The 12,047-nt window shown below is 41.7% G+C and overlaps 1 protein-coding gene across 3 annotated transcripts in view; it reads right to left on the reverse strand.

Moving 5' to 3' along the window:
* Nucleotides 1–4,170: 4,170 nt before the first annotated feature.
* The window catches only part of EPC2 (enhancer of polycomb 2), a 67,611-nt gene continuing 59,734 nt past the window's right edge, over nucleotides 4,171–12,047 (reverse strand). For 2 of the 3 annotated variants that reach the window (XM_077272999.1, XM_077273000.1), the window contains 5 exons: nucleotides 11,440–11,765; nucleotides 10,822–10,958; nucleotides 10,310–10,472; nucleotides 8,546–8,882; nucleotides 4,589–5,105 (listed from right to left, as the gene is read on the reverse strand). In XM_077272999.1, the coding sequence (XP_077129114.1) occupies nucleotides 5,033–5,105; nucleotides 8,546–8,882; nucleotides 10,310–10,472; nucleotides 10,822–10,958; nucleotides 11,440–11,765 (1,036 nt within the window). In that variant the 3' untranslated portion in view covers nucleotides 4,589–5,032. Of the gene's footprint in view, nucleotides 5,106–8,545; nucleotides 8,883–10,309; nucleotides 10,473–10,821; nucleotides 10,959–11,439; nucleotides 11,766–12,047 lie in introns of all 3 variants that reach the window. The other variant, XM_077272998.1, reaches the window with a different exon arrangement.

Consider the following 12,047-nt stretch of genomic DNA (forward strand, 5'->3'; position numbering starts at 1 on the left):
CCTAAACTATATGTTTAATTAGTTCTTGTACAGACAAGTCCAACCATATCTTTAGCTAGACCGTCCATACCTCCGTTACTGAGAAATCAGCTTTAAAAATCGATAAACAAATGAGGCTGAAGTGCTTTGGGCATATAGAAGCACTTCCCAATCCTCTTGTTTCAGCTCTAGTCTCTACTGTTTGACTGACTGCTCCTTTGTTTCAAGTCGCGCAGTAAAGCATCCGTCAGTCAAGCTAAAGAGGAATAAAGGCTTGGAAGTGCTTCCACATGTTAAAATGCAGTTCTGGTGACTGCGTACACTGGGTACTCCAGCGCTTCAATTTTAATGAATCGCCCCCCATGGCATCAACAATATAGAATTTTTCTGAAGGAAAAAAAAAAAAGAGCCCAAATTAAACTGAGTAAGTGTGCAGAAGGTTAATCCTACCCTCATTGGATAAAATCTGAGTGTTTGTGTATAATGTAGATTTTAGGGTATCTTGTGGATTCATATCCCATATACTTTTGTTTTTTATGTAGCGATTGATATCTTTGGAAATGTTGGAAGGATTTGCGCGTTTAATCTTTTTCATGCAAGTAAACTATTATTTCACTTTGCAGTGTATGAAGCCATTACTTCTTGCATGTTTGAATCCACCGTAGAAAGGATAAAATACAACCTTGTAAATACTGCCTTCTATACCCCAGGTGTCATTTGATCATCACCGCTCCATCCAGTCACAACTACTACCACCATCATCATCATCCTCTCTCTCCAATTCTTATCTTTTGTACGATCCATCATGGAGCACCGGCAGCTTCACATCAATGTTATATTCAGATGCAATTAATATTCGATTGTTTTAGTGTCTGATACGACCACAGATAATAACATAGATTTTCCAGCTGTATTATTCAGACAGGATTTCTTTTATTAAAATATTTCTGGAAAAGAAATTCATGTTCATCTTTCATAACCCGGCATTAAATGGGGGAAAATATACAAGCAGTGTAAAGATCTAATTATTTTTTATTTTATTTTTTTTTAAATTATTTCACTATATGATCCAACTGGGAATAAGATGAGACCGGGAGGATTTTTGCTATAAACTGGAACATTTTATTATCTTACTGGAACAGTGCCCCCTACTGGTTGTATGAAGGTTGTCAAATAGTTGCTTAACAGGGGGGTTTCCAATCTTGGTAAGACAGATATGCCATCACTATGAAATCAGCAGGGGGTCTGAAATCTGAGAGTCTGCCAGTGAAGATATTGCAGATTTAGTGCTGAGCCCCCTTTTGCTGGGATCTTCTGCAATGTGGGCTCCCTTTTACAAGCCGGTAGCAGGGAGCTCAACTAGCACTGAGGACCCTGCATGTTTAGCCAGACCACCACCGATCATAAGGGCGTATAAATGGACTAGTCGCAGCTTTCCCGTCACGGCTGTGACAGCTTCATATTTTTCTGTGCAGCTGTCACTCTTGGATCAGGAGAGCCGCGGCCAGTCCTTGCACTGCGATCTGACCATGTTCTAAATTGAAAGGGGGGTTTGTCCCATCTCCTAAAGTGATGGGATACGCCATCACCTTATCATCATGGAGAGCGAGACCTCTCTAGAGAACAAGGCATGGCAGCACTGATTTACACTGCAGCAGTTTTTCCAATGCATCCCCCCTATATGTGCAATTAGCCCCAATCACTTAGGGCCTTGCCACAGGTCCAGGTGGCCAGAGACCCTGCAGACAAAAAAAATAAAAATAAAGGCGGAAATGCAGCGCTCTGCCTGCTCCTTAATATCAGTACAAGGCCAAGCAGTCAGACCCTTACCAATCATAAAGGAATGGCATATCTGGCAACATGCCAACACTTTTTAGGACCCCTTTAATTTAGAACAAGGTTGTTAAAGTACAACCCCCACCGTCCGGAAAACCAAAAAATTGAAAACGATGTCTAAGATAATGTTGGCTGGCGTGCTTTGGCGAAGTCACATAGAACATCTGATGGATAATTCACGGCACTAAATCTGTTACCAGTGGGTCAGGCTGGTGTAGTATCACTGGTGGGGCATTTACCATCATAATCCACAGACCCGACTGCAAACTTATAAAAAGTAGCTTTATAGGTGGGTAATTATTTCATCATATGTAAATACCCCAATTATTGTATTGTTCTAAAGGCATTTTCTGATTTCTATGTAAATAAAGTAGATTTTTTTTAATTTTTCACCAAAAACAGTCGCCACTGCTCTATATGGCAATATCTGGTATTGCAGTATTCATTTGAAAGATGTATTGCCAGACACAACCTCTGAAAAAAGAGTGGCGCTGTGGTCCAAAGTCATAAAACGTTTTCAAATCGCTGCATAATTTAAAAAAAAAAAATAATTCTGCAATATACCATGGGAAGGATTTACTTACGACTGTTTCTTGCACCAGAAGCAGAGAAGGAGTAAGATGCACCAATTTTAAGAGGTGCAAACACTAATTAATTTGTCATCTCTTTGGCTGCCCAGGCAGCAAATAATACAATTATACACCTACTCTAATTTGGAGTAAATCTGCTGAAACAATAGAGGCCGCATCGCCTCTTGTGTAGACCGACCTGCTAGTCTGAGCCCAAAAAAATTAGCAAAACTGCTGTGCAGCAAAATCTCCAACTTTATTTTTTTTGGGTGGAAAAAAAAAAACATCATTGTGTTTTTTTAGATCTCTGCTTGCAGTCAGTGAATGTTAAGCTGCACCACTTTTTCAAAAAAAAGTAGTTTTACCAAAATCAAAAGATATCACCTATTCATAGCCAAACATACGGCACCATCGGTCCAGTCAAGTCGGAGCCCTGCAGAGCTGGGGGTCCTAGCAGACAGACCACTAAGCGAAGCTGCAATTTTGTGAAGAACCTTTTAATTGGAAATGACTGACGCAGGTTTCCTGATGCAAGCAGAGATTGTTGGAAAAAGTTGCAGAACTTTTCATTACACAATGAATGACTTTATTTAAATTAAAAAAAAAAAAAATACTGGATGTTTTTGGTTTTATCATCTTTTCATTGTGACCTCAAATGTTTTACGGTGGCCGAAAATAAAATAAATTTATGCAAAATATGAGATTTGTTTTTTTCTTTCTTGTTTATTTCCCTGCAATTTTTACTCATCAAGAACAAGTAACAGGGAAAACGGTCTGAACTAGTGCATCGACGAACATTCTGATAAGAGAGGAGCACTACACATCTCATTTACAGGAAAAAAAAAATGGTATAAAAATACAAAAAAAGAAAATTAAAAAAAAATGAAAAAATGTGTGTGTATATGTATGTATATATATATATATATTAATATTAATAATAAATCACTAAACATTAGCAAAGTGTCCACCAGTTAAAAATCAGACTGTTTCAGACCCGTTACTTGCCTTGTTATACAGGGAACCTCCCGGCATCACCTCCCTCCAGTTGGCATCAGGAATGGTTTGATTGGAAACCACCATTTATTGTAATTTTATGCAATGCAAAATCCTCTAGAGCTCTCAGACTCAGTGTTAGGCTGGAGTCACACTTGCCGTATTTAAAAAAAATAAATAAAAAAAAAAATCAGATTTTGACCGCCGAGAATCGCACAAATGTTCCTGAACAGTGATCCGTATGTAATCCGTTTGCAATGAGAGGATGTGATTTCCTCGCATCTGGTAACATCTAGTAACAGTTCTCTCTATGTAAAAGCTCATGTTAAAATCACATTGCATACGGATGTCACACTGATGGTCCGTGTGGTGTGCGAGTTTTTCTCGCACCCATAGACTTGCATTGGCGAGTCTCGGCCGATATACGGTGCAAATTGGGGCATGCTGCGATTTCATTCGCACGTATAATACGGCAGAAAAAACAACGGATGTTTGGAGCTGCCCCATAGATTAACATTGGTCCGAGTGCTATGCGATTTTTTTTCTCTCGCATAGCACTCGTCCGTATTCCTCTCTAGTGTGACTCCGGCCTTAAAGCTGAATACAATATTTAATTCTGGATAAAGTGAAATATGGAGGGGGGAAAAAAAAATAATAATAATTGACTGCCCGGCTTGGGCGCCAAATGCATTGTTTCTTTTTCTCCTTTCATAGACTTTGTGTAGATTGCTCTTATAAACTGGAATTATAAATAGAAATATACATTCAAAATATATGGAAAAAGTGAGTTTTTCTACGTAAATTTTTGATGTAGTTTCGATCCCATCCCCCCCACCCCCCTCGCACAGTTCATAGAAAATACTATTTCGCCTCCAATTTCATGTCTGACTGTGAAGTGCCACTAATACAGAAAAAAGTCAAATTGTGAAATGAATAAAGTGAAAACTTTACATTTTCTTTAGAAAAAAAATAAAAAAAATTACAAGAATTTTTCATTTCCTACCTATGAATATTTAAAGTGGACCCATCGCTTAGCCGCAGAGAAGAGGCAGCCATTCTGTCATCGGAGCCGAAAGTGCCTCTCCATGCCATTGGCTTTTTTTGAGGGGCGCCCGTCATGGCTCAAAATTGGTCCAGCCTGCAGAATGGCCGCCTGCGCTCTCTGCATAAGCAACAGGGGGGCACTTTAACGTTTTGTTTTTGTTTTTTTTGACACAAAGTCGGATTTATTTGTACACGATACAAAATGTAAACATGGCAAAATAAATAGTTAAAAACATGTGATGCAGGACCCCGGTTCATGCTCATGATCCCATTTAAAGATTGTTTTTTTTGTTTTTATATCCATTCAGTTGCAAATTCAAGTGCAAAAGCATGATGATGAATATGTACTATTCAAGTAACAGAAATAATATGAATGATACAAATAAACTATTTTACAAGGTAGTGATTTTTTTTGTTTTGTTTTACCAATTTTTACAAAATGTACATAGAATAAGTATATTGGGAGGACATCCCATACACTTCATAGTTCATTTAGGTCCATGTTAAGCACGCTCTGTTCCATGGAGGAGCATAGCAGGTTGCATTTCTGTAAAGAAAGAGGAAAAAAAAAAAATGCCTGAAAAATATCAGGTCGAGTCTATGGTCTGCAGTTATGTCACCTCCATGGCTACTGTGGTGTCTGCGATTCCATTCAAGCCCAACCGATCGGGTTCGTGGTTCTCTCTGTAATAGAGAAGAAAACCTGTTAGTATCCGGATTATACACATCAGATAGCTGCACATGGCCGACCACCCGCTCCGTAAACATTTACAGACACCTCTGGTGGAAGAAAAAGGCCGAGAGTCCAAATACCACATGCCCGATCCTTTCTTCCCCTGTCATCATCTGTCAGGGAAGAGTCGAGATGTCCCCTAAAAGATGCATGGCCGCTTCGGCCAACTTTAATCAGAACCTACAGGTGATCTTGGGAAAACCCAATGTGATGGATCCCGGTCATCCTGCAAAATTCCAGGACACTTCATATCTTTCTCCTTCCTACAAGTTTAGTCGCTCCTGCTAAAACTCCCAGTGCTGAATTCAGGTTTACTAGAAATGAAAGTGGGCAACATTATTAGGAATAAGTTATTAAAGGGTTATTCCCATCTACATAGGTGGATATAGTAAAACAAAAACACTTATCAATTGACTGCTTATTAAAATTTGCCGTTGTTCTTGAGATACAAACACTTTTCTTTTGTTTACAGCTAGTTGCCTTGGATACAGACCACTGCTGCCATCTAGCATTTAAGAGCCGCTCTGATTTCAAAAGCACAGAGCTTACAAGCTCAATAGCAAATAGCTTGTACACACCGTGTACGTTCAGTGGTGGTCAGTCTCCTAGGCAACGAGCTGTAAACAACTGTGTTTCTCAACAACTGATACATTTTAATAATGAGTAAATTGCTTGCTTTTACAAGTCCTTTAGGGCAATACCCATTTATGAAGATGGGATTAACCCCTTTTTTTTTTTTTTTTTTTTTTTTTTTTTTTTTTAAAACCTTCAGAAAATCTCATGTGAGCAGCCAGAAAATAAAAAATAAACACCTTAAGGCTATGTTCACACTTTGCGGTTTTTGCTGCGGATCCGCAGCGGATTTGGCGCTGCGGATCCGCATCAGTTTTCCATGCAGGGTACAGTACAATGTTACCCTATGGAAAACTAAAACCGCTGTGCCCACTTTGCGTTTTTCCGCAGGAAAATCCGCGCTGATTTTCTGCAGAAAAAAAGAAGTACCATGTCAATTCTTTCTGCGGATTCCGCAGCGGGTTTCCACCTGCACCAATAGGAAAGTGCAGTTGGAAAACCGCAGTGGAATCCGCAGTAGAAACCGCACAAAAAACCGCAGTGGAATCTGCAAAGTGTGAACAAGCCCTAAAACTGACTGCAGCCTGCAGAGAACATAATCAATCCAGGTGTACCTACCTATTTACCACTGCCCTTTAAACAGCAGGTGCTGAAAACTGGTGGTTGGGTTGTTTATAATTTTTTTTTTTTACTTTAATAGAAAATGAAACAAAACTTTGACAATGCAATTACAAATACGTTTTTAGCCCCCCCCCTTCCCCCCCAAAAAAAAAACCTTGTAATGATATACAATAAATATACTGATGGTGCAGGAGAAACATCTCCGAAAATAAAAGCACTGGCAAATATACATGATAATTGAAGCTTTATTTCTGTTCTCCCTCCTAGGGACCTTACGATGTCCAGAGAGTCTTAGCGAAACTAAGATTACAATTTGGCGGACGTTAAGGGCCATTCACCCCCGGGGACACACGACTAATCCAGACTTAATCAGGGAGTGCCGGCCGCAAGTGATATGCTGTCCAAATACTCTTGTCCGTGGGTCCTATTGTAATTACTAGGATCGAGGCATCTTCAGATGGTCTATGGTTGTGCTGGTAACTGTATCGTCCGGCAGAGCTCCTGTGTTTCTTAATGTCAGGGCAGGAGGACAATATTTTAGGGACAATTAAACCGAGCGCATCATGAGAAAGTGACGACTTCTCATACGGCTGGCTTTATGTGTAATACATGGATGTTTTGTTTTAGATCTCTCTAGAAATCTTCTAGGCCTAATACTAGATGCCTACGTCTTGTTCTTCACGTGAACATTAGCTGAAATAAGCGGAATCAGACCTTGTTTGTTTGTGTAGAAGTATAAACTGAGCATGCTCTCATCTGGGTAAAGATTGTTGTGCAGGAAGAGGGAGGAGGTGAGCTGTGATATCACCTATTGTGAATGGTGTATCCTGTATATAGAGGTGTTATCAGTCATTGTACAGGAGGAGGTGAGCTGTGACATCACCTATTGTGAATGGTGGATCCTGTGTTATCTACTGTATATAGAGGTGTTATCAGTCATTGTACAGGAGGAGGAGGTGAGCTGTGACCTCACCTATTGTGAATGGTGTATCCTGTATATAGAGGTGTTATCAGTCATTGTACAGGAGGAGGAGGTGAGCTGTGATATCACCTATTGTGAATGGTGTATCCTGTATATAGAGGTGTTATCAGTCATTGTACAGGAGGAGGAGGTGAGCTGTGACCTCACCTATTGTGAATGGTGGATCCTGTGTTATCTACTGTATATAGAGGTGTTATCAGTCACTGTACAGGAGGAGGAGGTGAGCTGTGATATCACCTATTGTGAATGGTGTATCCTGTATATAGGGGTGTGATCAGTCATTGTACAGGAGGAGGTGAGCTGTGACAGCTATTGTGAATGATGGATCCTGTGTTATCTACTGTATATAGGTGTTATCAGTCACTGTACAGGACGAGGTGAGCTATGACCACCTATTAATGGAGGATAATGGGTGATCAGCTGTATATAGAGGTTATATTTCACTATATTGTTATAGAAAAAAATAATCAGGCTGATAAAGAGTCATCTGTAAAGAATAGGTAATCTATAGTATAAAGCCTAAGGCTGGTGTGATTGTTTCCTAATATAGATACTGATAAGCAAAAATTTTTTGGGGAAACCATAATTTGGTAAAAAAATAAATACATTTACTATAAAAACCTGATTTTAAGATATTATTTGCTGATGATGCATTCCAATTAAAAGTGTTTACATGTCCAAGATTTTCATGGCAGATCCGCATCATCATGTGCTACAAGCGGGATTGTAACACATATTGCAGCAGATTAGCCACACATTTCACCATTTGGTCATTGGAAACGGAAATATCCAGAGCATCGATTAACAAGGCGCAGATTTAGGCTCTCCTTCGCAGCTCAGGTTCTGCAGTGTATATATATCGTAGAGTGCTTTTTTTACTATTGTAATACGCTACAGTTTTTTTCCATCCGTATATCTAGGCCAGAAAATGATCAGTGTATCTCGCCACATGTGAACATGCACTGAAGATTAGAAAACATGACTTTCTACCAAAATCAGCATTACACCTATCCACAGCGAGTAAATGTGCAGTATCGCAGTTTCAGTGGAGTAAATTGTGTCAAGCTGCAATATTACACACAAGCGGTAAATGGATGTGGTGCCGTTTTTGGAAGTCAGTAGCTACAATTTTCTGATTTTGGGAAACCTCTTGCAGGGAGCTGAATGACAGTGTGCTCCATGATTGAGTCCTGAAGTTTAGGTTGCCATACACACCTGGTTATGCTGCTGATGGCACTGCTCTGAGTAACCTTTGGCACTCGGTCCATGCTTGCAGCGGCGACTGTGGCGAGTTTTAAGGCTGTGGGAGATGGTGCAGAAGTCCTTGTATTGATATGCACATTGACAGGTGACACAACACTGAGGTTGTTGAGGTGAACGGTGTTCGTTAGGCAGGAGTTACTCATAGGAAGGGTCTGGGGGCTGCTTGTGCACAATGTTGGGATTAAGTGGTTAGTGGTGGGGTGTCCAACTGTCCGTACGAGCTGAACCGTGGAAATCCCTGGGCTCGATGATAAAGCCACGTTTGCAGAGTACAGCGTCTTGGTAGCCCCTAAAAAAAAAAAAAAAAAAAAAAAAGTAAGCATCAGAACAAGAACTATCTTAAATCAGGTTTAGGAACATGACTTTTACATTTATACTTGATACATGGGCCTCTAGAGCAGTCCCAGAATAATGGCTCAAACTGCACAATGACAAAAAAAAGGCCAAAATGGATCCAAATTGTTTAGATATCAAATATAAATATATTTTAAAGCGGCAGTCCACTACTCAGACAACCCCTTCTGAATCCCTAAACCACCCCCGACCCAGTAAAATAATGACAGTGGGGCTACGGTCAAACTATCAGTATTTGGTCAGTATTTTACATCAGTATTTGTAAGCCAATATAAGGTGATAAACATTCAGAGAAAAAGTCTAATAGAAACACGTCACCACTCCTGCAGTTTTCACCCACTCCGTATTTTGGCTTACAAATGCTGATGTGAAATACTGATAGTGTGACTGCAGCCTTATACTCACCTCTGGTGCTGTTCCAGCGACGTCAGCAACATCTCCCAGGGATTGTGCAACATTATGTCACGTGATCTCTGCGGCCAATCAGCGCTGGCAACACTCCTCTCCTATGTACATAATGGATATCCCTAGGTGACAGGGTAGCTACTCTCACTTCTGGATGTTTTGATTTGTTGGAAGGCAAGTGTTGAGAAGACTAGGCCACAGAGATTGCGTGACATGATTCCCGAGAGAGCTGGTGCCGACACCGCTGGAACAGCACCAGAGACAAGTATCAGTGTTAGGCTACTTTCACACTGGCGTTAACTGCATTACGTCGCAATGCGTCGTTTTGCCGAAAAAACGCATCCTGCAAAAGTGCTTGCAGGATGCGTTTTTTCTGCATTGACTAAAATTAGTGACGCATTTGTGACGCAATGACACACGTCACAACCGTCGTGCGACGGTTGCGCCGTGCTGTGGCGGACCGTCGGGAGCAAAAAACGTTACATGTAACGTTTTTTGCTCCCGATGGTCCGCTTTTTCCGACCACGCATGCGCGGCCGGAACTCCGCCCCCACCTCCCCGCACCTCACAATGGGGCAGCGGATGCGCTGGAAAAATGCATCCGCTGCCCCCGTTGTGCGGCGGAGACAACGCTAGCGTCGGGAACCTCGGCCCGACGCACCGCGATGGGCCGAGCCCGACGCTAGTGTGAAAGAAGCCTTATTCTTTTACTGGGGTTGAGAAAAGGTTGTCCAAGTAGTAAACAATCCCTTTTAAATATACAAACATTTTCTAAATTCTGGTCTCCTGACACAGGTGAAGTGCACGGAATTCAAAGTGCTTAGAAAACACAGTGTAGAAATATTATATGGTAACAGTATGCAATTTTGAGAGCGGAAAAAAAAATAGATTGATAGGAAACAGCTAAAAGGCTGAGCACATCTCAAAAAAGGGGCTTTAAACGTGGCCCACACTTACCTCCTGGAGGTTGTACAATGCCGTTCAAGGTGCTGTGGCCGGTACTTTGATCCTTGTTCACTTCGCTGCGTCCCGGTGTCGGTGAATTAATCACAGCAGATGCAGCAAAGAGGGCGCTCGCCGAGTCCAGCGTCTTGGACATGCAGTCAGATTTTGCAGAGCCCTTGGGATGATAAACATCAGCTTCAGCATCAAATACAATAGATCTCTGGGATTGAGTATTACATAATGACTAGCCAATATTAGTGTAAGGGAAATGCAGCACTTCTAATCACCAGTAGATGGTGCTAATTAAACCTTGTTTGATCTGTGATTTCATGCACAAAAGGATATTACAAAAGTCTTCACTCCTACTGCAAGCGAGACGAAGGAGACCGGGTAGGACATCCCATCTGTTCAACTTGCATTATACCAAAAAGGTTAGCGTGAGAACTGCGGTATGAATGCATGGAGTCCTGTCATGGTTCCTGTATGCACAGGGTGGTATCCAGTAAATCTGAATGGTGCGGTACCTGTGCGTTTGGATGTATCTGCTGCGAAGACTGCTGGCATTGCTGCTTCTGTTGGAGCTGCGCCAGCTGCTGTCTTTGCATCTGTACTAACTGCTGCTGATGCGTCTGGAACTGTTCCTCTGTGATACCCCCCGTCACTGCAAAACAAAGTATATGTGACTCCACCTATAGAAGAAGTCTGGAAATAAAGCAATAGGATATCAATTCCTGAGCCGTCAAAAGAGGATTTAAGACGTGCAGACATTTCTCCTCTCCATCCTTTCCTTTGTGGAATTTTAAGGACCCCAAATGTGATATATTAGGCCGGGGTCACACGAGTTCAATGCGAGAAACTTGCGCATCAAGTCCCGGCACTGCCGCCGGCACTCGGGATCGAAGTGTGCGGCTGCATAGAAATACATGCAGCCGCAAACTCTGGTCGCGAGTGCCGGGACTTGATGCCAGTTTTTCGCATTGAACGCATAAGTGTGACCCCGGCCTTATGGTGATATCCTAGCAAAACTCTGGAGTGGCTGCAATTCACATCACAGCCACTGAGTAATTACAAAAATGATCAGCAATAAAAACGACACAAGGATCATCTACAGTAAAAAAAAAAAAAAAAAAAGACAGTGGTACCTGTCAGGCCGTTCTTGCTGGTGTTCAGTAACGCTCGCTTGATGCTCATGGCGCGCTCTACTAGCCTCGAGGTACATTCTTCACTATCACGGTCTGGAAAATGTATTCGCCTTGGCTGGAAACACGGCAGTCGACACGACTTAATATTGCTTAAGATTTCAGATAGCGACAGTCTGTTTTCACAATGGTTATCGGAAGCATTGGTCCGTGAGATATCGGGAGGGGAATGTGCAACTTGGGAAGAGCTTGAAGATGTAGACAACATTTCGGGGTCAAGCTGCTGTAAGGTGGGGTCATGCTGCGTTGATACTCGGTCCATTATAACCCTGAGAACACAAGAGTAAAAGTTTTGTTATGAGTCACTTCAGGTAAAAAGCCAAACTGGCGGGTAATTGCAAAGAGTTAAAAAGGTATTAACATCTTGCTGAGCATGTGAGGGATGCAGCACCGGTGTCACACACGATCCCCTAGAAGTTTAAGGTCACAATGACCCTTGCACCCGCTCATTAAAAGGCAGGATCAGAGTCTGTCCAGGTGTACTAATGCACATGTACATTTCCTGAAACAGCAGCAAGTTGGGAGTCTAGAAAAGCCACAGTGGCCAATGG

Source organism: Ranitomeya variabilis, chromosome 7 (genome assembly GCF_051348905.1).
Source record: "Ranitomeya variabilis isolate aRanVar5 chromosome 7, aRanVar5.hap1, whole genome shotgun sequence".
Classification (NCBI taxonomy): domain Eukaryota; kingdom Metazoa; phylum Chordata; class Amphibia; order Anura; family Dendrobatidae; genus Ranitomeya; species Ranitomeya variabilis.